Source organism: Stegodyphus dumicola, chromosome X1 (assembly GCF_044657685.1).
Source record: "Stegodyphus dumicola isolate Sdum_Otavi_A_Nest chromosome X1, ASM4465768v1".
Lineage (NCBI taxonomy): Eukaryota > Metazoa > Arthropoda > Arachnida > Araneae > Eresidae > Stegodyphus > Stegodyphus dumicola.
The window spans coordinates 55,369,199-55,396,511 of record NC_140780.1 but is presented as its reverse complement, the minus strand read 5'-3'; the positions used below and the strand labels follow the sequence as shown (position 1 = coordinate 55,396,511).

General features: G+C 32.0%; 1 protein-coding gene across 3 annotated transcripts in view; it reads left to right on the top strand.

The window, feature by feature from the left end:
- LOC118189439 (GTP-binding protein 8-like) overlaps positions 1–22,176 on the top strand; it is a 94,933-nt gene extending 72,757 nt beyond the window's left edge. For all 3 annotated transcript variants that reach the window (XM_035360042.2, XM_085808522.1, XM_035360040.2), the window contains 4 exons: positions 7,167–7,297; positions 18,181–18,280; positions 19,055–19,176; positions 19,848–22,176. In XM_035360042.2, the coding sequence (XP_035215933.1) occupies positions 7,167–7,297; positions 18,181–18,280; positions 19,055–19,176; positions 19,848–19,929 (435 nt within the window). In that variant the 3' untranslated portion in view covers positions 19,930–22,176. The remainder of the gene's footprint in view (positions 1–7,166; positions 7,298–18,180; positions 18,281–19,054; positions 19,177–19,847) is intronic.
- The last annotated feature ends 5,137 nt before the right edge of the window (positions 22,177–27,313 follow it).

The following is a 27,313-nucleotide window of genomic DNA, read 5'->3' as shown; positions in this document are numbered from 1 at the left end:
TCATGTGATGTGGACAGAGAAAGCTCCCTCTTTTCTGCTTGGAAATGTTAACTCATACAACTGTTTCATATGAGTTGTTGTTCATCTACTCATGTTAAAGTGATGCTACATCATTCATCATGAATGAATATAGTGTAGCTTCACTGATTCCTTTGAGACCTGTATTGTTCTTAGAACTTGCCCAAGAACTGATTCGAAGACTTCACCTGTGTTATTTGATCCTTCTGTGTGAGTAAGTTGAAAGAAATGTGCTAACTTATTATTTATTATTATTATTTACATGCAGTTATTATTTATTATTATTATTTACACGCAGAATTTGACATCCAGCTCACATTGCATCACACATAAATGTCTGATAGAAATATTAGGGGAACATAGACTTATCAATCTTCTTTGCAAGATTTCTTAGCCTCTCTAGATTTGGCATCATTTGATTTCAGGATGTAATATTTAGAGATTGGAATTCATCAGTCATCCTGTTCCATGTTATTGGAACTCAATGATGCTATTCACCATAAAATTTGGACTGCACTTTGAAGTTATCTCTACATATAATAAAAGGAAGAGTCTGTGTGTCTCTTTCGGTCATTCTGCACATAAGCTAATAGACCCAGAACTATGAAATTTAGTACATAGGTGCATCTGCACAAGAGCCAGTGCACCTCAAAGCGATTTTTTTTCAGAACTCGAATGAGTTATTTTTTTTTATTTTTTTAATTATTATTATTATTATTTTTTATTTTATGTTTTTTGATGAAATCGCATCAAATTGGTAATTCTCTCTCATTTTATCAGCAACAATGGCACACAGCCATTGTTGCTAATATAATGAGATTGCTGATATAGCACTGTTGCCACTTGGGAAAAAAAATGAGGGCGATAATTCTGTGCAGTTTTTAAATTTAATGTTTCTCTTGGATACTGGACATTAGACTATTCTTGGATATTGGAAATCTGTGCAGTTTTTAAGTTTAATGTTTCTCTTCAATACGACGTTTGTTTTCCTATACATTTAAAAGCCTAGCGGAGGCTGGCCGCATAACAGCTGGTTTGTAATATATATTTCATGAATTATGCTACACCTTGAGGTTGATGTGAAAAGTGTTTTCTTACTCTCACTTGTAAGAGTGCACTTGTACAGTAATTCTGTATTATTAATTTAGCTACTTTTACAAAAAGAGGATTTGGAATTTGGTGATTTCCATTCTTTCACAGAAATATAATGACTTTCTAAAGGATTAGGAACTTTATTTATTTTTCAATTTCTTACTTCAAAGAAAAGTTGTATTATGGTCAGAAATAAATTTTGCTTATAATAAGAAGTCAAAATGTAGTAAATTGTATTTCTTACTACTTTGATTGCAAAATTTAATGAATTTGATTGAAATCACTATATTGCTCAAATGATAAGTGCAGTGAATTCATTCAGTGCCAGATCTGTACTATAGAAGTTGCATCTAATAAGAAACTTTTTAATCACATTTTGGGAGGTTTGAAATCTAAAATAATGACTAATTTTTTTATTTGGTTTCACATTCGCACTGCATACAGAAAAGCTCTTGAAAGAATTTAAATTATATATTTTTTCGAATTTCCTGACTTTAGTTCTTTTAGTCTTCTTGTAGTTTTCGCTGATCCTTACATCAATCATTCCCTTTATTTCACGCTTTTGCATATCTGATGAAACAGTAATTTGTTTTCAAATCACTATTGTGAAAGATTTGGAAATTCTAACTATAGATGCTGACATTTTTTTTAACAAAATCAGAACAATGAGACCTTGTGTAAAGTAATGAAAATAACTATTTTTATGTAGATAAAAAGGAGTTTTTGCAAGTATACTGTACTGTATTTCTTGATTTAAAATAGAACTTAAAAAAAATTCAGTTATGGAGCAGCGTTGTCAAATCATGCAATATTTGGCAAATTTGTTACCCTTGACAAGCTTGTGCTATTAAAATTCGTATATATATGATTTGTGAATTTTCTGCTACTCTATCATTTCCTTGTGCTACTTTGCACTACTTTAAATTTTTTAATGCATCTTAAAATATATGTATGTTAAAAATAGAATGTTTTAATTTGTAATTAAAAATATTAATTTATGTAGGCTCAAATAATGGTAGTCTTGTGATTGTAGCCCATGAACGCAAATACATTCAGTTTTCAACACTAGTTTCCGTTGTTTTCACATGTTTCACTGTTTATTTTATTTATTTATGTTTTCCTTTTTTTAACATTTCACTCATCTGTGAGTAGGACTACAAAGATTATTGCTACTTTGTAATTTACAAGTACTGCAAAAAAAATTGGCATCACCTTTCAAAATGTTTGGCTTAAAATTTCCATGTTTGAGAATTGGCTAGAAAAACTGAAAACAGAAAAGACAAAAACTTATTGCAAGTATGTAAATGTAAGTTGAGGTTGAATAACATTGATTTATTGAATCATAGAATGGAAATAAGGCTTATGTTTGAAAATGGGTGGTTGTTTTAGAGAGTCTTCACTGTGTTTGTTCTGTAATATATTTTCTTTCAAATGCTACTTAATTAAATTGAAAAATGTTTTACAATAATTGATGTGTACTGTCTAAATAAAACAGTGGCAAAATTATAGAAGCTAAGCTATCAATGTTTGTTTGTAACTGAAATAGCTATCTTATTGTAAAAATATAAAAGTGTCTCATTGATGAAACAAATAAACCAAACTCAAAAGAATTAGTACAGCAATGTTAACAATCTGGATGTGACAAAGAATCTAACAATAAATATGAATAAATTAACAAAAGCTAATCTAAATTTACTGAGAATCAATTCGAAGAAGAAATGGAGCTTCAAACAGTGTTAAATTAGCTATTTGGTTTTCATCAAAACTAGACCAAGAATCGAATTACAAAGCCCACAGAGACTCTGAATTTGTAATGATGTCAGAAGTCATGCAGGCAAAATACTTTTGCCATCATGTGCTGCTTTTTGCTCCTTTTTATTCTTATCTTGCTATTTTAGCTTAAAGATTTCTGGTCATACTGGCATGGAGCATGTGTAATTTGCTGAATGCAGATCACTGCTTAAGAGTTGGAAATTTGTTTTCATTAGAGGTGGCTATAACCACTCTTTTATGGGATCAGATCAGAACCATTCACTCATTTAACTGAATCAGTTCTTTATTGATATTTACCACTCATTAACAATAACCTTGATGGATAACATTGGGAACAGGAAGTGAATCAAGTGTGGTGTCCAAGGATGGAGCAAAGAATGAAAAGAATCAAGCCAGAAGTGGGACTGGGAAAATCAGCTCTACTAAAGAACTAATGCATTAGAGTGATTTCTTGAGATTCCCTAAAACCTTTCTACGTAGAATTAAATGAAATTTGGGAATAAAAAGTGTGTAGAAAAAGAAGTGTAAAAGTTAGTACATAAATATTGATTCAAGTATTTAAATTTTATAAGCAGGAATTTGAATTCATAAATCCAATTGTGTGTATAGGATATACATGACTAAAATGGGATGTAAATGAAGTGACTTCCCCATGCTTAAAAAATTTTAAGATATTTAATACTGATCACTGCTTCCTGTATCAGAAGACTTGACTTATTGCTTTAAAAAAAAAAAAGAAAAAAATGTGTCTGAGTTTGTATGTTATTTTTATCTTCCTGTAATCTCTGCTATACTTTTTGACTGATTACTTTAACCCCTTTGACGTGCGGTGGTCGCGCCCTGAAACCACCATTTTCCAAATTTTTTTTCTGAAATTTATGAGTGAAAATGAATTGATTACTGATCTTTTACATCTAAATAACACAAAATGACTGTGGAATCATATATGTTTTAGGTATTAATACTTCAGATCGGATGACTTTTAAAATTCATTTTCGATGAGACAAAATAACTTCCTTTTATTAATATAAACAACTTCAAATTTCAAAAGTTAGTCATCGCACATCATGATTTCTATCATAAACAATAAAAAAATTGCAGCAATTAAACTGCATATATAAAAAAAAACCTCTATATGTATGGCATTTGCTATGTGGTTTCAGGGTGCGACCACTGCCCCAATAGAGCATTGTGTCACAATGCTTACAATCCTCCAGAGGCTCGGTGGTCACGCCTTGAAACCACTGGCGTTTGCTTGCTTTTCAAATAGGAATGTTTATTTTTACCCGGATATAGATAAAGGGCTTTGAAACCACAGAGTTATTTTATTTCTAAACAATACATGCACCTGCCCAGTAAAAAGGTCTTTCTTTTCCAAATACTTGAACTCTGACATCAACACACTTGCTCCCCAAGCTAGTATTGTGATTTTATAAATTATTTCCTGTGGTTTAAATTTAATGTAAATATACTTTGCTATAATTAAAAATAGGAATTGCGTAAAAGTTTTATTTAAATTAAAAATATTTTCTGAATATTTAGGGATGAAATACGAATAAAATAAGTATGAATGGGAAACGAACGATCCGTACAAAGCCAAAAAGACTAAGACCCCCCCCCCATTAACATAAAAAACCACAAATTTCATCTGCCAGATGAAAAGAAACTAAATAACGCTGGACATATACCAGTGAAATTTAAATCCAGGCAGTGTACATTTTGTATCACAAGGAAGAAACCTCAAAGAACAAGATGTATGTGCAAAACGTGCAATGTGGGTCTATGCATGTACCAAAAAGACAAAACATGCTTTGAACAGTGTCACAAAAAAAAAAAAAGTTCTTTGAAATAAAAAAAAATGTTCTTTGAAATAAAAAAAACACCGAGTTCTTTTTTATCCTTATTTTATTGAATTTTTTAATCCATTTATCCAAATGTCCTTATTATGTAGGTACTTATATTTTCACTGCTATAGAAAAATTACATAAATGTTTATTTTTTAATTTTTTCTGATGATTTACTTTGTAAAATAATGTAAAAAATTACATATAATGCAATTCTCACATACATTTTTTTTAAATCCGTAAATTTCGTCATATATTGGAAACGTGCGCGGAAAATGGTAAGTTTTTTCCCCTACTACATCAGTAAGTTTCATCTGCCATTACATCAGTAAGTCCTAGATGCGCAGTGGTTTCACAGTGCAACCACCACCCACAGAACAATGGGAAAGAGTAGATTTTTTTTAATTCATATATTATTTGTGTCTAGGATCATAATATTCAATTTCTAGAGTTTTTAGTTAAAAAAATTGTAAAAATAATGTTGCGCGCGTCAAAGGGTTAAATGATCGATGTCAAAGAAAGTATGCTTTAAAAAAAAAAAAAACTGCTCGTATATAGTTAAAATATTACTTGCATTTTATTGTTCAAGTTTTTGTAAATACTTTATAGTAGTAGCTTAAATAAATAACAATTCTCAGAGTGATCAATAAAGCAGCAATGCCTGTTAAAGTATGACTTTAAGAAGCTTGCATTCAATAGGATCAACACTGCACAGAAACAGAACTACTCAAGATCGACACTAGTTACTAGCATACGAAAAAAATTAAAAAGTAATTAAAACAAGTGATAAAAGGGAGGATTTTGATCATGTTGTAATAATTAGCAACAAGATTAATGTGCATTTTTCACTTACACAGAGTTGTTGCAGGGATACACTTGACAGTGAGATACCATCAACATGGGATCATTTCAGACACAGGGTTAATGCATAAGATCAGCACCAATGCAGATTTGATAGTGGCATACAATTTGCATTGGCATAGCAAAGATAACGCTTGTAGTGTATAATCAAGAAAGGCATTGGTTGCTTGGGATTGATACTGTGTAGGATATAAAATGATTTTTATATGCCATGTTGACCATATGGCTCTGGGTATTGTCTCTGTGCTCTTTACAGAACCAGGCATAAAGCCAAATCTTAATGATTATGCTCCTATTGTTGAGTAAGTCATTACAGTCAAAAGTCGTTAATCCGGACTCGTCGGGACTTCGGCGATTCCGGATTATAGATCATCAGTTTAAATCTGGTAAGATGGCATGCAGAAATTATAAAATTAAAAATATGAAACCGTAATTTATGAAATAAAGAACAATTATGATCTAAAGGGTATCAAAATTTACAAAAAAAAAGACCTTAATATTTATTTGTTTACTTTATTAAACATTTCTTTCAATGTAAGTTGTTTAAGTTGCTTCGTTTTTTATGTGATAATACTTTCTCTTTAATTCTTTAAACAGACATAATTTCTTGTTCAGTTACAAAGTTCCGCTGTTCAAGTCCTATAATTGCTGTGTCGAGAATACCGACTAATTTGTCAATCGAAACTTTTTCGTTTTCAATAACCTCTGCGTTATTTTCTTCACTATCGGAAGCGAATTAGAATGACTAGGAATTTGATTTAAATCATATCAAAGACGGAGTACATCTAGATGAAATACTACATTTAGTAAGGAATCATAAGCCAAATAAAATAAAAACATCTGCCCTGAAGATAAGGATAGTGCTGACAAATCAACTTCCAATTCAACTTCCAAACGCGCCGCGGCATCCCCCCCCCCAAGAGCAGTGTGAAATTGATAAACAGGTTTCGGAATGGTTAGAGAAACAAACCTTTATCCATTTTTTGCAGCAATTCCACTTTTGGTTTAATGGACTTCGAAACATATGTTCGCTTTGTAGATCCTTTACATATTAGTAAATGTATATCGGAAATTTTATTTGACATAATCGAAAGTTCAAGCTTACTTTTATAAAATTGCTCTAACAGTCTGCAAAAAATAATAAGCCGGATCCAATTCAAAGATTAAGGAACAACGCAATCTGCAACATTAACTGATTTAGATAATTTTAGCTTAGCTTATACCGTCCATTATACATTAAACACGCATGCGTAAACATATTATGCACATACGCACATGCATATTCGCAGCTGTAAAGGTCTTACGCACATGCGTCAACACGACGCATGCGCAGAAAGTTTGTAGCTTTGAGGTCCGGATTATGGGTGTCCGTCCGAATTAACGACTTTTGACTGTGTTTGTAATTTTTTTAAGTTAATGTAATCTTGCAATTTTTTAATTTTTGAAATTCCAGATTAAATGTAAAAATGGCATAAATTAAGTAGTATAGTTTCATTAGTAATTCAGATAAAACCTAATATGTAGGTGTATTAATGATGTTGCAACTGATGTTAACTGCACGTAATTGTTGTTTTTCAGGGGCAAGAACAAACTGTGAATTTTTTCCAAGTTGGAAATTGTCTTTGCCTTGTTGATATGCCTGGATATGGATTTAGGCATCCAGAGAGCTTTCTTAAAGCAGTGGAAAATTATCTAAAAACTAGGAAAAAGTAAAGTTTAAGATATTTTATGCATTTTGTACCCCTTAATTATACTGTAAAATGCTGTTTAACCTCACTACTTACTACAGATTTTTGATAACACGTAATCATTACATGCTAAAGTATATTGAAATTTACCACATATGTCTTTTCAGTTTTGAACACAAATTTTTTATTCAACAACCCTTATATGAAGAATTGCTTTCAATAATGAGGATCGCTTTTTGAGGATTTAGTGAATTTGAAATTTAATTCTCAGAGAGATTTAATTCTTCAAATAAGTTCCCTACATGCTGAATATTTTTATTACTTGTTTCCTAATCCTTAAAGGTGAAATTTTATTGGGTGTTCATGGGTTCTGTTACCTTTTGAAAAAGTATTCCTCACATTTTTCATTTGTATCAGTACTCAAAGAGGTGACAAGTAATATTTCATTGATGTCAGAAAACTCTTGAATGGATTTTTCATTACTAAGTGTGCCAACAATGTGCAGTGCAGTTATCAGGGAATAATGAAATGTTTTCCTTTAACTTTTTATTTTCTAGTCAAGGATTTTCACCCATTTTGAAAAATGTTGCTTTTTTTTTGTCTATTTTATGGAGTATATGCAAAGGTAAAAAATCTTTAAATGAGAATGGATGCTGGGATTCCGTATGTCAAAAGGAGACTCTGCTCCAGACTTTTGGCAGCCAATAATACTCATGTTTTTCTTAAGGTGTTTACTTTATCTCTTCTTTAAAAGTAAATAATCCACAGTAATTCTTTTTAACATTATGTCTGCATTAAATATATTATTTGTATTAAATTCATGAAAGAAATTCTTGCTTCTGGTCAGTGTTGAATTTTTTCAGTATTTACAGAAATGCTTAACAGATGATTCTGTTGATTATGTTTTAAATACATTTTTTGGTTTATTCTTGCTTGATAAATTGTATAATTTATAGTTTGATATTGTGTGGCAAGTCAGCAACTAACTAAATCTTCAAACTGATATTTGTACTATGGAATTATGTATAATAACGATGAATTATTGCAACACAATGCATTATCTTATGATTCGTACAAAGTACAAAGTCTGAAGTCTAATATGATCTAATATCCAAACCTCCAGTTCAATAAATAAATAAAATAAGCAGTCCCCCAAGTCAACAAAAGTGATACTCATCAAAAAGAAGCAGGTGTGCCACCAATGTGATTTTTCTCACAAGATTCCTCCTTATAATTTTCAAACGCTGTCTACAGAGTTACACTGTGCTCAGTAACAATAGATTGATTGACTCTGCATTGATGTTGGCCCTTTAATAGCTCTAGGGAGGTGACATTATACATTTTCCCACCCGCTGCAGTCTCCCCAGGTTCTAATTCCACTGTCTGGCACCTTTATTAGATTCTAAAAATTTTGCCATCCCTAGTTTTTGCTGCTTGTTGCTCCTGTAAATTAAAAAATTGTTTGTCTACCTTTTTTGGGGGGGCAGTTTGCACTGGCTCCATTGGCAGCCTTGTGTGGGGGTTAGCATTTTTCTTTCTACATGACCTAAACAATAAGTAAAGCCTCAAAACTGCCATGTGTGCATGTCATCTTACTAGACTTAAACTGTTGAACTAGACTAAAACCAGGGAACTTGCAAAATCCTGACGATACAATAAAAATGTTGGCACAGTGCGTATCACTCTAATAACAGATGCATCTAATTCTGCTGTTAGCCCAGTGATCTATCTCAACTATATAATGGTGGAAATGTTGATCACTATCATCAGCTCAGAGAAACTGCACTCATACTTACACTTATGATTGAGAATTACGTGCAGTCTACCTAGCCATAAGGCAGCTTAACACATTCTGGGAGGACGATCACTATCTTCACTGATCATAAACCTATCACCTTTGCCTTCCAACAGAACTTAGATAAAACCTCTCCAAGACAAGTACAGCAACTGAACTACACTGCTGAATTCACTACAGACATATTCCGGAGAATAAAACATCGTAGCAGACACAATAACTACATAGAATTGAAACTCTTTCTACTCCAGCTCCAATTGATTATACAATTATTGCAGGTTGTCAGGAGGATGAAGACCTTTAGCTTTTAAATTCAAATTCCAGTTTCAGGGATAGTACAAATTCCTATTCCAGACAGCAATAAGAAAATTTACTGTGATACATACACTAATTTTAACTGGCCATACATTCCGAAAGAATTTTGTTATAGAATATTTTTCTCTATACATAATTTATCCAATCGTGAAAGTCATGCAACAATGAAGCTAGTGACAAAAAGATTCATTTGGCCTGGCATAAACAATGACTGTCAACTGCAGACTAGAGAATGCTTGGCATGCCAATGAGCCAAAGTTCACAAACATACCCAATCTCTAGCTGCTGAACTCAAAATTCCAAATGAACATTTCAAGCACCTTAACATTGATATCGTTGTCCCTTTACAATCTTGCAGAGGTTTTGGTATTTGCTAACTATCATTAATAGATTCACTCAGTGGATCTATTACACGTAGTGATTTTCTCGGCCAACTTATCTGGCCGACAATATCTGAGATAGCTCGCCCTTCCACACGGAACAATTTTCTCGTTAGTACAGGAATTCACTCAGCCACTCACTATGAAAGGAAGTGTTCTCGCCCTCTACAGCATCACACTGTCTACGATTTGTAAACAAAGTTTATGGTATTGTCAAAGAGTCAAAATAATGGATGAGTATTTTAAATTGCTACTATAGATACAGCTACAATTTTGAACTTAGCTACTGCTACAGAAGGGGAAAAAATGCATTTGAACCAGAAATTGGGTCAAACGATGAGAAATTCATAGTGCCTTCGTAATTCCCTGCTCCGGGAGTTACGTATTGAAGACACAGTACAATTCAGAAAGTATTTATGGATGATGCCGCATGATTTTGATTTTTTGCTAAATTTAGTTTGCAGAATTTTTTTTTTTAATGCTTTTCTTTTGTGTATCGAGTACACAGATTACTCCTTTTTTAGTTTATTTATTTATTTTTAAATTTCACTTTCTGGCACTCCTATTTGTGCATTTAAATCTTGAAATAATAAAATAGCCATGTTTCAGAAAAAATAAGTAACTACTGTGCTTTAAATCAAAACCTATATTAATGAATAAATAGACAATATATCATGAATATCAACCCAATATGAGTAAAAAGTATTAATAAAGAATAAAGATTACTACATTACAAAGCAACAGTGTAATTTCAGTGCAAAATTTTAAATTAGAAATATCATAAAGGTGCAAAGTCTTAAGTAGTATATTTATTGAACATTAAAAAACTAATATCAGCATAATTAAATAACTAATACAGTCTGAAAATTATGATTCTATCAGTTAATCAGCAAATAAAATTTAGCAATATTGAATTAAATTGGGCTGTAATTTGCTTTCGCAAAATTCAATTAACACAAAACTGAGTTTGTGACTTTTGACTTTCTTTTAACCGGTAGATCCAAAACACGTGCCAACGGCCATTCGAAAAATAAAAAGACGTTAAAATTCAATAAACACCCCACCCGTATGCGAAAAAATAAAACTTTACTTTTAAGTCATGCAGTTCGAATTTAGTGATAGATAAACTAAATTAAAAAGTTCTTCCAGGTGCAGAAAGTCCAAAATTAAGGTGGGGAGTCGAACCCACGATCTCGACGTACGAAGAAAACATAGTCTGCTCTTTACCACTAGGCTATGATCGCTCATGTAGGAGCTGTTGGAAAAGCTATGTACATCTTCACCTGATTAACTCCCATTTTCGGCGAAGTCAATTGAGTCACTGCGCTGCTTTATTCTCGACTGGAGATTTTGCTTTTTGAATTTTTTCAATAAGTGCGACCACAGTTTCAAGTAGTTTCTGAATATTTTCATTTAGTACCCATGACGTGGCATCACTAATAGTTTTTGGAACTTTTCTTGGGGGAGTTAAAATCATTTTCACCCGGAATTAGAAAACATTTGAATATATAAAGTAATGGTGAAGACAAATCTTATCAAAATAAGAGAATCCCTTAATTTTTTATTTTTAAAATTTACATTACTCGTGTGCCACAACACAACATTTTCTTTATAGAAATCTATTAGTTGAGTTTCGCTCCAACGAAATGCAGCCATGTTCATTATTCCAAATGAGGAGAAAAGCACGTGATCACTCAAAGCAATCTTATTGGCTAGAGACTCCGATTCTATCGTACGCTAGTGAGCAGTGAACACCAGGTCTGAAATCGTGGCAGAGAACATGACCGATTTTTGGCGCATACGCAGATCCTTAAAATTTTTGCTCTACGAGAAAGTCGGCCAAGAAAATCACTTTGTGTAGACGGGCCTTTAGTTTTACTCCCAGTTTCCAGAAATGTTTTCTATGAGAACAGCTTTCTTGAGAATGAAAAAAATCTTCAATCTTCGTTGTCGTTTTAATGTGATATACTTTGCTTTTATAGCTCAGAGTTTTGGATGTTAAAAGCAATTTCCAATAAATATATTACATGAAAGCTTTGAAGTGGAGTCTCACTGGGGAAATATTAAGATAAGGTAGTGTAAAAAAGGGAAAACTTACTAGGCAAACATCCAATGGTGGGATTCACCTATCTCGAAGGAAAAATCAATCCTGATAGCTTGTGCCATCTAACTTCCATCCAAATCATCGTGACAGAAAAATAAATCAATTAACATTTTTCACTTAGCTTTTCCATAAGCTCATATCTTCATTGTTCAGTCTGTTAGTCTGTTTTATGATTGTAACACAATGAGTGTGCACAAGCTGAGCTCATGATATTATGCTGGATGTGTCGATTCATCTCTGAGTTCCTAAGGGAGCTGGCTTGCTGGAAGGAAAATTCCTAAATCTCTGCCATGTGAAGTCTAAACCTAATGGCCCACATGCACATAAGCATCAGAGCAGCTTGAAATCGTGCTTGTAATTTTTCTGTTGCTGATTAGTCTTCTCTAATTTTACTATATGGAAGACAATCTTCCCGAGAAATTTCAGAAGTTTTTCAAGCAGCCAGTTAAAGGCATCATTTGGATCTTGAGGGGTGTGTGTGTGTGTGTTAATTTTATCTTTTAGTTTTTCGCTGTAAAGAGGTTTCTTTTGTGTCTTTTCAAGTTTTTCTACTATTCTATTGAAGGCTGGAAATTCTTTCATCTTGGGAACTATTGGTTGTTTTGGAATTTGCTTTCTTTCAAATTTCTTTTTGTATGCTTTTCATCCACGATAACTACTTACATGTTCCTCACTGTAGAAAATGTAGGAAGTTTTTTTTTTTTTTCCTCAGGTTTTTCAGACCAAGTCCACTTCGATGTCTTGATGGCCACATTTACAGCATTGTTCTTGTCTGTTACATAAGTGCCCATACTATTAGCATCTAAAGTATTGAGTAGATTTTTTTTTCCCTTGGGGCTAACCATTAATAAACAAAGTTACGCTGAACATAAGTATTTTTTTACACGTAGCTTGAGTTACCGCTGTATTTTCCTTCCAATCAAGAAAGAAGATGGAGAGCTTCTCAGTAGTGCCATTTTTGTTTTTGAAAATTGTTTTACCTTTACAGTGGGGAATTTCCTTCTTTCTAGATCATTAAAAATTGCTTTTTCATGAATGCTGGTAAGTTCTTCAGTACAGCTCTGAGATGTTTTTCCCTTTGCACTTGGTATGTGTGGAAATTGATTTTCCTTTCTTGGAAACCCTTGTCATTTTTCTAAAGTCCTTAGTATTTTTTACATAAACAAAAACTGATTGTATTTTTGTATGCGCTTATGTTCTTTGTCAGTGAATTCCAGAAAAGTTCATCAATTTTTAGCTTTTTAATTGAGTTATGAGCTAAAACAACTGGCAGAATCTTGTGTTTCTTCATTTTTCTGTTCTTGTTCTTTTAGGTTGTCTAATCTGTGGAATAAATTTTTCTGGTAACTTTCACCAGCTCTGAATTTTTGGGAGCTCTAACATGAATTTTTTTTGGGGGGGGAGGGGTCTTTCATTCATGCTCTTTTTCAGTGTATGCTTCTGCATCATCTATTCGGGGATTTTTCGGTCTTGATTTTGCATCATCTATTTGGGACTTTTTCGGTCGGGATTTATATTCCTTTTCGTCAGGCTAACTGATATCACTCCTTATTGTAGAACGTCATCAGCTCCATGAAACTCTACCATTACCATCAGTTAATTGATCCTTTTGTCTGCTTCAAGTTGGGCCTTGTAGTCCTTCATTTTCTGCTTGGCTGAGGCTTTATAGTATAACCCTAAAGCTAAACTGCTGCAAATCTGCAAATAAAATAAAGTTGTCGATTCAAGAGAACTGAGCTGCGTTTAACATTGACAAGTTACCTGTTCGAAGTGGCCTTAAGAGTAGGCATCACATTTCTTTTATCTGTGCAATGGAAAGAAAAAAAAAAAAAAAAAACTTTTTGTAGTTTGGTGGCAGCAAAAATAATCACAAGACAAATTTGGAGAATACGTGCGATGACTGACTATACAAACTTATTTTTTTACAGAAGCAGCTCTATATGATTGTTAATCACTGGAAAGGTACATATCATGCAATACCGCAGATTTGGAAAGTAGTGCTTTGAACTGAATAACATAAGATTAAAAATCATCTGTTTAAGTCATTTACTCAACCAAACATTGAAAATTTGCAGAATTGTTTTGGCCCCTTGCAGTGTAAGATAAGCTAATAGCTAATGTAAAAGACTTCTTTTTAATCTTCTCAGAATGCAGAGAAATCATCCTCTGATCTGTAGCTTAGATTCCAAGAACAAGTAAAGGAATATAATAACAGCAAATGTAACTGAAAATTCATTTGCCGTATGGCATGATAGTTTACAAAGCAATGCATTAACAAAACTTAAACTGAGATTTTTGTGTCTGAGAATATACACTGCTGGCCACCCAAATTGAAACACCAAGAAAGACAAGAGATATCACAACAAAATTTATCTAGTAGATAACATGTTGATCAAGTATCAAATGATTAAATTTATAAACTTCTGTGAAGTGTAATTCCTTCCAGCATCAGTAACCAGAGCAGCCGCCATTGTTGGAGATCACCGCTGCCACATGCCTCGGCATTGATTCAAAGAGATTTTGGATGTATTCTTGGGGTACAGCAGACCAAGCAGCTTTCACATGTTGCCAAAGTTGATCTGGTGTAGCAGCTTGGGATGTAATCTGGGTCAATTGTTCAGCAACTATGGACCACATGCTTTCTATCGGCAAAAGATCCGGAGAGCGAGCCGGCCAGGGAAGCAATTTAATCTGGTGATTGACGAAGAACCCTTGGACAATGCGTGCCACGTGTGGTCGCGCATTATCCTGTTGAAATAGGGCTGTGGGCAAGCTCTGAAGGTAAGGAAGGACAACTGGCTCCAACACCTCAGAGATGTAGCAATAGCTGTTTAAAGTACAGGCAATGCGTACTAGAGAAGAGCGAGAGTGATATCCAATACTGCCCCATACCATAATACTCAGTGCAGGACCAGTATGGTGGTACATAACGCAGCTCTTCAGCATCCTCTCTCCACGGCGTCTCCAAACTCGAATCCAACCATCGTGGTGTTGCAGACGGAAGCATGACTCGTCAGTAAAGATAATTTCATTCCATTCTGCCGTCTACATCCTTCTTTCATCTCACCATTGGGGGCGGAGACGTCTGTGGTTCTGCGTCAAGGGTAGGCGAAGCAATGGACGTCTTGCAGACAGACCACTCTGCTGCAAACGGTGTCGAATGGTACGTGCAGACACTGCATGATGTTGTTACAAACTGAATGTACTGTGCTGTGGTTCGTGATGTGACTGAGCGATCCATCACTGCCATGCACACAATGTTCCTGTCATCACGTGAGGTGATTCACTGAGGTGGGTGCGATCGAACACATCGGTCCATTGTATATCCAACAGTCACACATCCACATTACAGTTGTTTGGTTTCGTCCAACATGACTACCGATTTCCCTGAAAGATAATCCAGACTCTCGGTAGGCCATTATCCTTCCTCTGTCGAACTCAGATACTTGATCAGATGATGATCGCTGTTTACAATGAGGCATAATTCATCGTGTTTTTTTTTTGAAAAAGAAAACAAGAAAAGCACAATTTCCGATAGCGCTTTGAAGTGGCACCACAGACGTGCGGGATGTGTGTCTGCACTGAAATTCTAATCATTTGCATATCTCACCTCCGCTAATGCATGTTTAAATTTCATGTTATTTGCATGCTTCCTTCAGGGTGTTGCATTTACGGTGGCCAGCAGTGTATTTTAAGTAAATTAATTACTAAATTAATTTAAGCAGCTTCTATTTCTAATTTAGGAGGGCCCCATCAATTACTGACCGCGGCCCACCAGTGGCTGAGCAGTAAAGTCGCTGAACACTGGTAGTTTGGTCCGAGGTTCGAATCCCGCAAACGGGCTGGCTGCATGGGCGTTTTCAGGGTTTTCCCCATGTGTAACGTGTATACGAGTCAGTTTCTCTTAGAAAGTCCTCCACGAAAGCATCCCTATCCTTAGGCAGATAGCCCTAGTGTGCTTTGCCATAATTAAACAAACCAAACCAAACCAGACCAATTACTGACCGCATAAATACTACTGAATATTGAAATTTCATCCTGGGTTCAAACCCAGGTGAACAGCCTGGCTGCAGTTTTGTAGTTACCCTATGTGTAATATGAATGGGAACCAGTTTCCCTTAGAAAGACCCTCCATAAAAGCATCCCTTTCATTAGGCTGATAGCTTTTGTGTGCTTTGCCATATTCAAATAACCTAACCTAGAAAAAGAGAAATTTTGAAAATTTAATTTAACCCAGTTTAAAATCAAAACACTGTTGAGTTTTTTTTAATGATGAATAGTCTTTGATTTTAAAATAGTGCAGATATGAATATTATTAATTCATGTATTTATCAAGTGCCTATACATACGTAATAACGAATCTTAAGTTCTTTGAATAATTCCCTGCTGTATTTGTTTGGATATAGCCATGAAAAGTATATTCAAATGTGTGACTTTTTACATGGACTTGCATGTAGTGCTACAATCTATATTCATATTCTGACTTTCTTTCTAGAGTAATTTAGGAACTGATACTAGTATTAAAAAAGTTACACAATGTGGAATATCTACTGTTACAAATTGTTTCATATGTAGTATGTGTACAAGCCAATTTACCTTAGAAAGTCATCCACAAAATCATCTCTTTACTTAGGCAGATAGCCCTCAAAAGCTTTGCCAGATTAAAATAAACCAACCCAGACCTTTCATATGTAGCATTTTGAGATAGCAATAGTAATTGGTTATGTATTTTAAATTTTATTTTAATTGTAGAATAAAGCTCTTTAAATACATAATAAAACAAATTTAATTTACTTACCATTAATCAATATAATTTTTTTCAGAAATTACTAAAGTAGTACTGAATTAGTATAGTTTTGGTACAACAAGTTACGTATTTTAAGAAACTGAATCATTTTAATTAATCAATTACTTTTTAAAATTTTGTTTTCAAACCAACTTTCTGAGTTTTAGAAAATTAAATTTAAATGAAGTTAAAGTAAAAATAGCAGAAAATATTCACCATGTTTACTTTAACAAACATGGAAATAAAAAAAAAAAAATTAAAAAATTATTAATTATACATTCATTAATATTCTTTATAATTAAAAAAATTGCTTTCCATGCATTATTAATAAATATATATTTTGTATCATTAGTAAAAATGAGAATAGATTCCATATGAATAATTCTCAGTAAAAATTTATTTTGAAATTTGTGGGAAGTTCAAAATAATTGTGGCAATTTATTGAAGATTGTAACAAAGTGCATAACTCACATTTGGGGTTTTTATCGCTTATAACAAAGATGCCAAATTTTGAAAGCCATGAATTTATAAATTCGCATTTATCTTCGGATTTTTTTAATAAAATCTCTGATGTTCTGCATATTTGCCTAGAAATACATCTACTTTAAGCGGATGTAACAATTATCAGTTTTAATTCAAAGATATTTTTTTTTTGAAAAACTTATAAAAGTTATTTAGAAGTACAGATCTTTCAAATAAATCAGAAAAAAAAAAATGTGTACAACCTGTCTTCTATTTCTGTCTTTTCTTCCCCTTCCCCCCCAGAATTCTTTTTCATTATTTTTATATGCAAAACTAGTTTATCAAATGTAAAAAAATTGCATTAATCAGTCAGTCTACTGTGTACAACTGATATAGCTTGATCAGTATGTGTGACTGGTGAATCTAGGATTTTTGGCTGGCCCAATTAGTATAATTTTTTTTTTTTTTTTCCTTTATCTGAGCATGTGCTTTGATTCTAAAATGAAAGTTTAATTTTTAAATGGTTATTATAAGTGATAATTGTGCTTTAAATTAGAATATATGTAATCAAATATTTTTTAAAAAGACATAATCAGCATTTTCTGAGCTATGAGAGTGATTATTTATATGCTTAGTGATTACTTGTATTATGAATCAGGTTCCTAAAAAGTGTGTATATCAGGTAAAATGTATGAAATAATAAATAGACCTGTAATAAGATGAACATTTGTGTGAGAGACATGACAAGTATCGTAAGTGTGAAATTAAGTATCTTTTTCCTATCATATTGAGGAAAGTTGAATATTAAATAATAATAAAAAAATACATAGCTTGTTTAATGTTACAAAAATTTTGCTTCAAAGTTTAAATTGTTATGATTTACTTTCAAAGAATGTTAAATTGTGTTTGAATTAATAATGTTTATTCCAGAATGTTATAAGAATATATTCTGTTAAAAGAAGGTAGAATTAAATTTTTCTGATTTATTTAATTATATTTCTGATTTATTTGCTTTGCTTAAATATTAAGATTCCATTATTTTGATTCTGCTTTAATCTCTAGTTTAAAAAGGACATTTTTGCTAGTTGATGGTAAAGTTGGTTTCCAGAAATGGGATGAAGTGGCATTAGATATACTGGAAGACTTTAAAATTCCATATGGAGTAAGTGTTTTTATTTGTTTTTGGAAAAGCAAAAATTATTACTTTTTTGTTGAGAACATTAGTTACTGTGTTCAGCTCATGATTAATCAGGCTGTGGATGAAGTGGGCAAAAAAAGTTTCTTTATTAACCGATAATGGAAAATTTTCTATCACAAATCATTAGCATAAAACAAAACTGTCTATATAAAAATTTTTTTAAAAGTTGCATGTGAAAGCAGGTGATGTCATAGAATATAAGGTTTTTTTTTTTTTTAATCTACAGTAGTACTTAATTTAATTATGCACAATCAGTAATATGTAGACATTGTTAAATCATCTATTAAAAACAGCGCTCATTCACAAAAATAAATAGAGTATTTAATCTTCCATTTCACTGATGCCTATCAGAATGCAAGAGTAATGTAAATGACTACAAGTGGTGAGGAAGAAGCAGAGAAAGAAAGCTCAAGAGATAGAAACTTTGAATATTGTTTCATGTAGCTAAATAAACTTATTTCTGCTGATTAAATTTCTTGAAAATGCAAAATAATTTCTGATAATATTTTTTTGTTAATTATAATATGGGTTATTCTTTTGCCCTGCACCTTTAACTGCCTTCAGACTAATCATAATTTTCAAGTAACATACATATTATTCCTGATATTATCACAATTAAATGGAAGTTGAATGTTCTCAAAATATGCTGTAACATTTAAATATATAATAAATGTGCCACTGATATGCAGTTGATTTTTAAATTTTTGTGTTTAGCTTATCATTCATTATTTATTTCAGCTTATTATGACTAAAATTGACAAAGCTATACCATCTCAAAGATTAAGGAACATGTTATTCCTTCAACAAATAAGAAACAAATATACATCAGTTCATTGTTTTCCACAACCTTTTATGATCAGGTATTCTTTATTATTATGCATCATTTTTAATTCTTATTCTTGTTTTTGGAACAAAATTGTAAAATTTTATTATTATCTTGATTAGTTTATTTCATTTTTCTGTAAGTTCACACATAAATTGATCATGTATGCAAAAGGTATTTTAAAATGTATTTTTCTGAAGAAGGCTCAACCTTTAAAAAGCCACTGAAAATACTGTATCGTAATTAATCAATGAATTACCTGTATTTTGTTTTAAACATAAATATTTAGTTTATAATTAAACTGTCCACTTTTGTAGGGGTATAATGTTTCCATCTGTTGAATGGAATTTCAAGTTTTATTATGGCATTAAAATTAAAATAAGGTTACATGTTTTTTCAGACTTGATACTAATATCAAAATAACTTAGATTTCTTGGATTTAATGGTAAATATTTCTGGATAGTCAAGTAATCTTGTTTTGTGATATTAATTTTATACTTCAAATAATGTGTCACTTTATCTTCATTTGGTTATTAAAAAATAGTATTTTTTTACCTTTACTCAAGAATTTTAATGTGTAATATTTTACAGTATAAAGTAAGCATGTTCTGTATCATGTAGAGTAATCTGTATGCTTTTTGAAAAATTTAAGTATTAATTTATATAATTTTACATGCATTTTCACATTTTTTCCCTCTCTAATTTTAGCTCTATAACTGGCGAAGGTGTAGCATATCTGCAAGCCTATATTGCTCATATAACAGGCAATTTATCTCTTCAAACTGAATAGCAAAATGTTATTGAGGATGATTCCTTTTTATGTTTTGTGCATGGATAAACTAAACTGGGAGTACTAAATTTTTTCCCTCAAACTTTTGAATGCAACATAAACTATATAAGTGTATAATAATACATTTTGTTGCTAAAATACATATAACTGTATTACATTTTGTTGCTAAAACATAAAATGCACTTTGCTTGAATTTGTTTCTCTTAATATTCCTGAAATACAGAATGTGACTTTACTCAGCAGCATGATTGTATAAGTAGTAAAGAAAAATTTTAATATGTATATGCAGTAGCTTGAAAACTGTTGGAAGCTTCTTATTTCTGGTCTTTGAAATAAGTTAAGCTATTTAGTTATCTTTAGTGCGATGAACTACCTGTATGCACTGAATATCTGTAATTTTAGAACGTAACAAAAAATGTTCTGTTTGATGTTCGTGATTCAGTTTTTTTTGGGGGGGGGTAATATTTCAGTGGGGCTTTAAACCATAGAAACAACCATTTTGAATCTCCTTTATTCTTTCTAGATTGTATTGAATATTTTCGGCACTTGATTACTTTTATTCTTTTTCTGTGTAACTGTATGATATAAATTATTTAGTAAGAAAATTTTGTACCACAATCTTTTAAAACCTTTAAGGCTTAGATTAGATGTTTTCAAATCTGGAAACAGTTTTGATTTATCACCTGAAACATACTGTAATAAAAGTCATTCTTAATCATTCATTGTAAATGGAGTAATGTGGTAATGCCATGTTTCTTATGTATTGTAAAATATATTTGATAATCTACATTCATTATGCATAAAATATATTTATTTACTCTGTAATTTGTCATATTTTATAAATATCTTTTAATAGTTTAAAACAATATCTGCATATTTGTCTTCCATGTCTATACATTAAAGCTCATCTCTATATTATAATATGTATTTCCTGTGAACTGTGATATGAATATATTTTGTGAAAATATTTATTAATGTATAGTTATTTAAAATGCAATTTTATATTGATAAATATACGTAGATAAATTATTTATAGAGATTAACATGTTATATCAATTTATCTTTGCAGAAATTTTAATTCTTGTGTCATAAGCATTGCTAAAGAACACTATCCATTATCACCATGATGTACAACTTGCATATTAAAAATGTATTCTCATTCCATATAAAATACTTATCCTGCTAATATGAGTTTCAAATAGTACTTTAAGGCTAGTTGTGTTAAAAACTAAAAAAAAAAAAAAAAAAAAATTTTTAGAAAACCATATAGTTAATTGAACAAAACTTCAGGATGTATGTGTGGAAAGGGGCAGAAAACAAAGCTACACCTATATACGTTGAAATCTCTCTAATTCACTATCTACAGTTCCAGATGATTTAAGGTTTCTTAGGAGCTGATGTTTAATACCGCTATTTCATTGCATTCTCAGAAATACTGATCGATGTTAAAGGTAGTCATTATAAAAGCTTTACTGTTGTAACTTAAAGAAAAAATACTGAGAATCATTGAATATACCATTTGAAATATACATTTAAAACACTTGTGGGATTTGAATTAATATAATGCATTGTGGATAGTGGAATTTTTTAATTTTTAATTATTTTTAATAGCCATGTTCTTAAATAAATATGCTTATTTATATGGTTATCAGATTAAACTTTTAAAAGTATTCCATAAAATCTGTAATAAAGTGTAGTGTCAACATATAAAACATATATGCATTCATTAAAGGTACTAGTTCTTAGCAATACTAACATGCACACTGGAGATTTCAAGCATATAAAATAATTTGTCGACTTGTGAACATGGAAAAAAATGTAAGAAATAAAAATATTTGAATTAAATGTGGATTAGTTCTAATAAGTATATAATGTTAGCATATAATTTGCATAGTGGTAAAAACATTCAATATCAGCATTGGACTAAAAAATGTTCTAATAGTAGATTTTTTTTAAAACAATCTGGTTTAGATTAGTTTAAATTCTGTATGAGAAATTCTTTTCATGTATGAAAATATTATATGCAATATACATTTTTTAATGCATCCGAATGAATAGTTCTGACAAGAAAAATCCCACAAAATAATCCACAGGAAAAGTCCTCCAATCATGTTTACCTGCACAGATATATCCTGAATGCACAAGAAAATTTTCGAATTAATTTTAATTTCTATAAAGCCAAGTCTTACTTCAAAATTTCATCACTTTTTGTGTGCCTTAAAATAGAAATAAAATCTTTAAATTATGCATTTTGTTTTTATTAATATAAACTATATGTATATGTAACTTTTTATTATATTTAAATGCTGAATAAGTTTGTTAAAGAACAAGTAAAAGAAATGAGTTTTGTCTCCATTTTCCGCAAGGCCTATAAAATTTTTAAGGAATAAAATTGCATATAAATATGTATCATATCTGGAGAATCATTATTACTACATTATAAAAAAATTCAGAAAATTGAATGTATACTAAATTTAATGCTCCAAAATTAAAACTCAAACTTTTTTTCAGTGAAAGTGATAGTGTCCTAGTTTAATGATGATAATATTTGTTTGCACAGTTAGAAATATTCTTGTAACAATGAATTTAAAAGTAAGGTTTAAAATAATTTAGCTAATTGGTATGCTTTTACATAATTTAACATCATTCCCACTTCATATTTTATTGATAAAATAATTATGTGTAAAGTTTTCAGTAGTACTAACATTATTTTGCAGGGTTTTTTTCTTTGTGGGGATTTGATCATGGGGCCTTTTCTCGTGTAATCCTTTAAGTATGTACCAACTATGCATTGTTCACACTGCTACAGTGTATGTCTGTGTTGTGCAGGGATTTGATTATGTAGGCTTTTCTCATGTAGTCCTGTAAGTATCTACTGACTATGCATTGTTCACTGTGCTACAGCCAATGTCTGTTTTATGTTTTCTTTCATTTCCACTGAGTGGAAGAAGCAATTAAAGTAAGGAGAGTTTTGTTTAATTGCTTTAAGTCCATTCAAAACTATGAAAAAAATGGAGGTTATTTTGTACGCCTTGACCATTATTAGCCTTTAAATCAATCGTTTGAAAGTAATCAATACCTATTCTCAAGGGAGAGGTTCAGTTAGAAGAATTGCTGGGAGTAAGTAAGAGCTAAATTTATCCTTAGGAGGATTTTGGAAATTTGAATAAAAAACAGTCAAATCCGAAATTTCACTTGTAATCCATTTTCTATTTTCATTTAATATAGTTTGGGAATTATTGTATCTTAGGATTTTCTTGTATATCAAATATTGTATAAATTGTCAACAACTAAGAAAAGAAAGAATAAAAATATTGTTGTAAATAATGTGGAAATTTTGGCTAGCCATTTAAAAGGGAAAGCACTAGACTTCTAGGCCTGCAAAATAGGCTTGATTGGATTGTATCTTGTTTTGATTGTTATATAAATTGAAACATAATACAGAATTAATCTTTAATGAACCTAATTATATTAATGCAAAATTGTTGTTCAAAAATAAGATTATTAGATTATTTTGAAGAAATGAAATAATAATATAGGAAGAAGAAAAAAAGTGTTTTTAAAATTTATGTAATTTTTTAGAAGGAAGACCTATGATTTCTTGCCATAAGTATCTAATCCAATTTAAAATAGTAATAATAATTAAATAAAGGCAGTATTTTTTAGTTATCATGCGGAAGCTCTTGCTGTACATTGTTGTTCAAAAATTCTGTTATACATGCAAAAATAATTGATCCAATTTTTTTATTAATAACATATAACATATGTCTGTCACATTTCTTGATATTAAAGAAAGTAATTCTGACTACATACCCAAATGAAAAGAAAAATAAAAATTAATGAAAAGTATTTCTGAGTAAAACGGGAAATTTGCGGATTTTGTGAAATTTGGGTTCCAGCTTAGTGAGACAGGTACAAAACATCATTAAAATATACATAAAATAATTATGTGACTTTCAAAACTGATATTTTCTTATTCAGCATTTAAAAAAGTCAGATTTCTGAGTTGATATCAGTGGTTAGTAAATTAAAAATGAGAATTTACTACAGCAGTTTTTCTCACATTCTGTTTAACAGTTGCACCTAATAAAAATAATAAACATATGTATGCATATATATGCGTGGTGTCCTTTTGATTTGGAAATAAGAAATCCAGTATTCTAGACTCGCTTATTTATTTAACGATACAATAAATACAATTAGAGTTGGTTTAAAATATGTAGAAGTTTATGTGAAGACCTTTACTGTGATGGCAGGTACATCTATTGATGGAGAAAGGAGTACGCTCCCATATATATATATAGGATTGGATTGAATTCATTAGATTATGGCAAAACACACTAAGGCTATCTGCATACAAATAGGAGTATCTTCTTGGAGGACCTCTCTAATGGAAACTGGCTCATATTCATGTTACACATGCAGCCAGCCCATTTGCTGGGATTTGAACTCATGTTTAGTTATCTTTTATGTATACATAAGTATGTATCTCTTTCTGCATCTGTATATATATAACAAGAGTGGCCAAACTTCAAGAGAGTAGGAGCCACATGTTAGGATTGAGGATTCAAGAGCCACAACTAGATTTTATAAATGTCGCAATTTCTTTTTACATTGTTTTATAAGTAATGAAGTAGATTTTCATGAAAAGAAACATTTCAGGTAAATTAATGAGAATTTCACATTTTTTTGAGTAATTAATGTGGATGCATATAAATATAAACAAGGAATTTTATTTTTCCTGCTGTATTCAGTAAAATAACTTTCTATGATATATAGATTTCAAACTGTGGTGGTTTAGAACTGGTCTTTTTTTTTTTTTTTTTTTTTTTTTTTAGACAGAAAGCCAAGCATTTCTCTCATCTTTTCTGCCTCTGTTTATAATTTTTGAATTGTTTAAACAAAAATAAAATGAAATTGAAGGAAAGTATTAGAGTGGTTTTTGCGAGTACAGCAATGTAAGAAAGCTGTTCTTATGAGTGAAGAGTAAAGCACCAATTTTAAAAATATATCCGATGATTTTTCTTTAGTTTTAACTTACATGCTCTTCTCTGGAAGGAATAAATAATTGAAATGGGACAGCATGAGAAACTGCAATTCGAGAAAAGTTTGAGCTTGACAAAGCCAACAAGGATTAGCTGCCGAAGGGGAGCGATGCCTTCGTGAAGAATTTTCTAAAGGAAATTGGTTCATATATATGCTTATCGAGGAAGGAATATTATTTTAAAGTGTTAGCTTTTTTAAAGAATTCTACATAAAAATAATAATTTAGTTTTTCCAATATATAATTGACATGATGAGGAGCAACATACTGAGATAAACTCTAGCCCTAAATATACATGTGATTTAATTATATAGAGGCGAGTTGGATTATCAGTTACCTTTTACTAAGGTTAAGACATTCAAGCCCTCTGAGACTACAAATCTTTGAAAAGATCTGTATTTCTAAAACTCGAATTAGCAGTTATTAGTATTATTATTTTGAATCCTAGCCTAAGATATCGCCGAACTTTTTTAACTCAAAATTTTGGGAGGACTAGTTTTATTGGTTAATTAAAATATATGTGTGATTGTTGCAGTTTCAGTGGTATCTGAATCACTATCATTTACCTCATGACTGTCCTGATGGCATCCGACGAAGTTTGCCAATAATCGGTGCATTACTCTTTTTTGAAAATTCTCAAATTATCTCGATAATTATGGACATAGGAAACTTGGCTCTCAGATGTTTCTAAGATCCTATGTTATATAAACTTGTAGTCACGAAGAGGGTAGGTGATACAGCCTGAAGGTGCTCTGTCTCCTTGCTCGTGTTACTGTGCTTTCTCTGTCTTGTGATTTTGTTCTTGTAAAAGTCACAAAACGTTGGCAAGCAGAACCTGTGTTTAACAAACAATAAAACAGCCTTCGACTTTGCTTATTTTCCTGGCTGCGTTATGGAGCAGATTTTTGAAAACCTGTTCAACGTCATACGGCAAGCTCTTACTGCCTTGGAATTTCAACACGATGGAAACAACCCTGATGTAGAACCTGCAATTCAGATGCTGCAGCAGTTCAATAGTAGACTCTGTAAAAAGCTTTCTTCTCTCCCTCAAACGTTTCAGGAACTTGCAGACTTCCTTTCACTACCTAGCTCTGATGAAACCTCCATGCAAGTTGATGGCTAGAGCTTAAAGCACTAGAAGAGGTCGCTGTTCTTAATTTTCTGAAGGAATCCTCTCACTCAAAACTCTGATGATGACTTATCTGGTGTCAAAACAGTTAAAAAGCATAAAAACAAGGCTAAACAGCGCATTCAACACAACTTAAGGACGTCCCTAGCCAGCCAAGCTCCACCCATACGGCTGAAGATTCGACCGCTAATGCTTACCCAATGACTGGAAGCCATGCATAACGAATCGGATATTTCACCCGGAAATGCCAAAGCCTCCCAGCACAAGCCAACAGAAACGACCTGTAGAAAGCCACGGGTACCTTTAATTTTCATCAAAAAACCCAGATTCCTGTGGAAAGATCTTGAAAAAATGATGGCTAAATATGGTCTGAACGCCGATGATTACAGAGGCGAAGACACTAGAGAAGGAATAAAAATACACATCAGGCAGTCTTTCCTCTACAAAAAAGTGACGAAAGCCTTCCTTGAAGACGGAATCAGATATAGTTTTAAGCTAGAAGACAATTAGAACGTGAAGGTTGTAATCAAAAACCTACCGTCCTATTTTCTACTGGAAGACATCTAAGCGAACTTGCAAGACAAAGACACCATTATCAGTGTGCTTCAACTTAAATGACGTAAGAATGGAGATATCACTAATCTACCTCTGTTCTTAGTCACCGTACCGAAAACAGAGTGCAGCAAGCAAATTTATGATGAAACATTTATTTTATGAATAAAAGAGAATGTGAAACAATACAAAAAAATGTGCGACCCTCGCAGTGCTATCGTTGTCAAGGGTTCTACTGTACGCAAAGCTACTGCATCACCAGCCGCGTTGTGTCCATTGTAGAGATAATCATGAGACTTTAGAAGATAGAATACAAGAGTTTGAAGCCATGAGGCCATCACGGGGGAGGGGAATTTACAGAGGAACACGTGGGGTTGCTACGTCATCAAGCACGGATGCGTTGCATCCTGTTCCTGATTTCATCATGCATTATCACCGGATTATCTTGCTACATCTGCCACATGCTTCATCCCATTTGTGTTGTAATTCGGTTTCATGTCCGCGCTTATCGATTGACTTAGAACTCCCCACTGCTCTGATGTCATACTAAATCCGCATCCTGATTGCAGCATGTACATACATGTTAGGATTTCTAGAACATTCTGTTTAGTTCAGCAACGACCGCTAGAGAATGAAGAATTTTCTTCTCTCATTTCTTT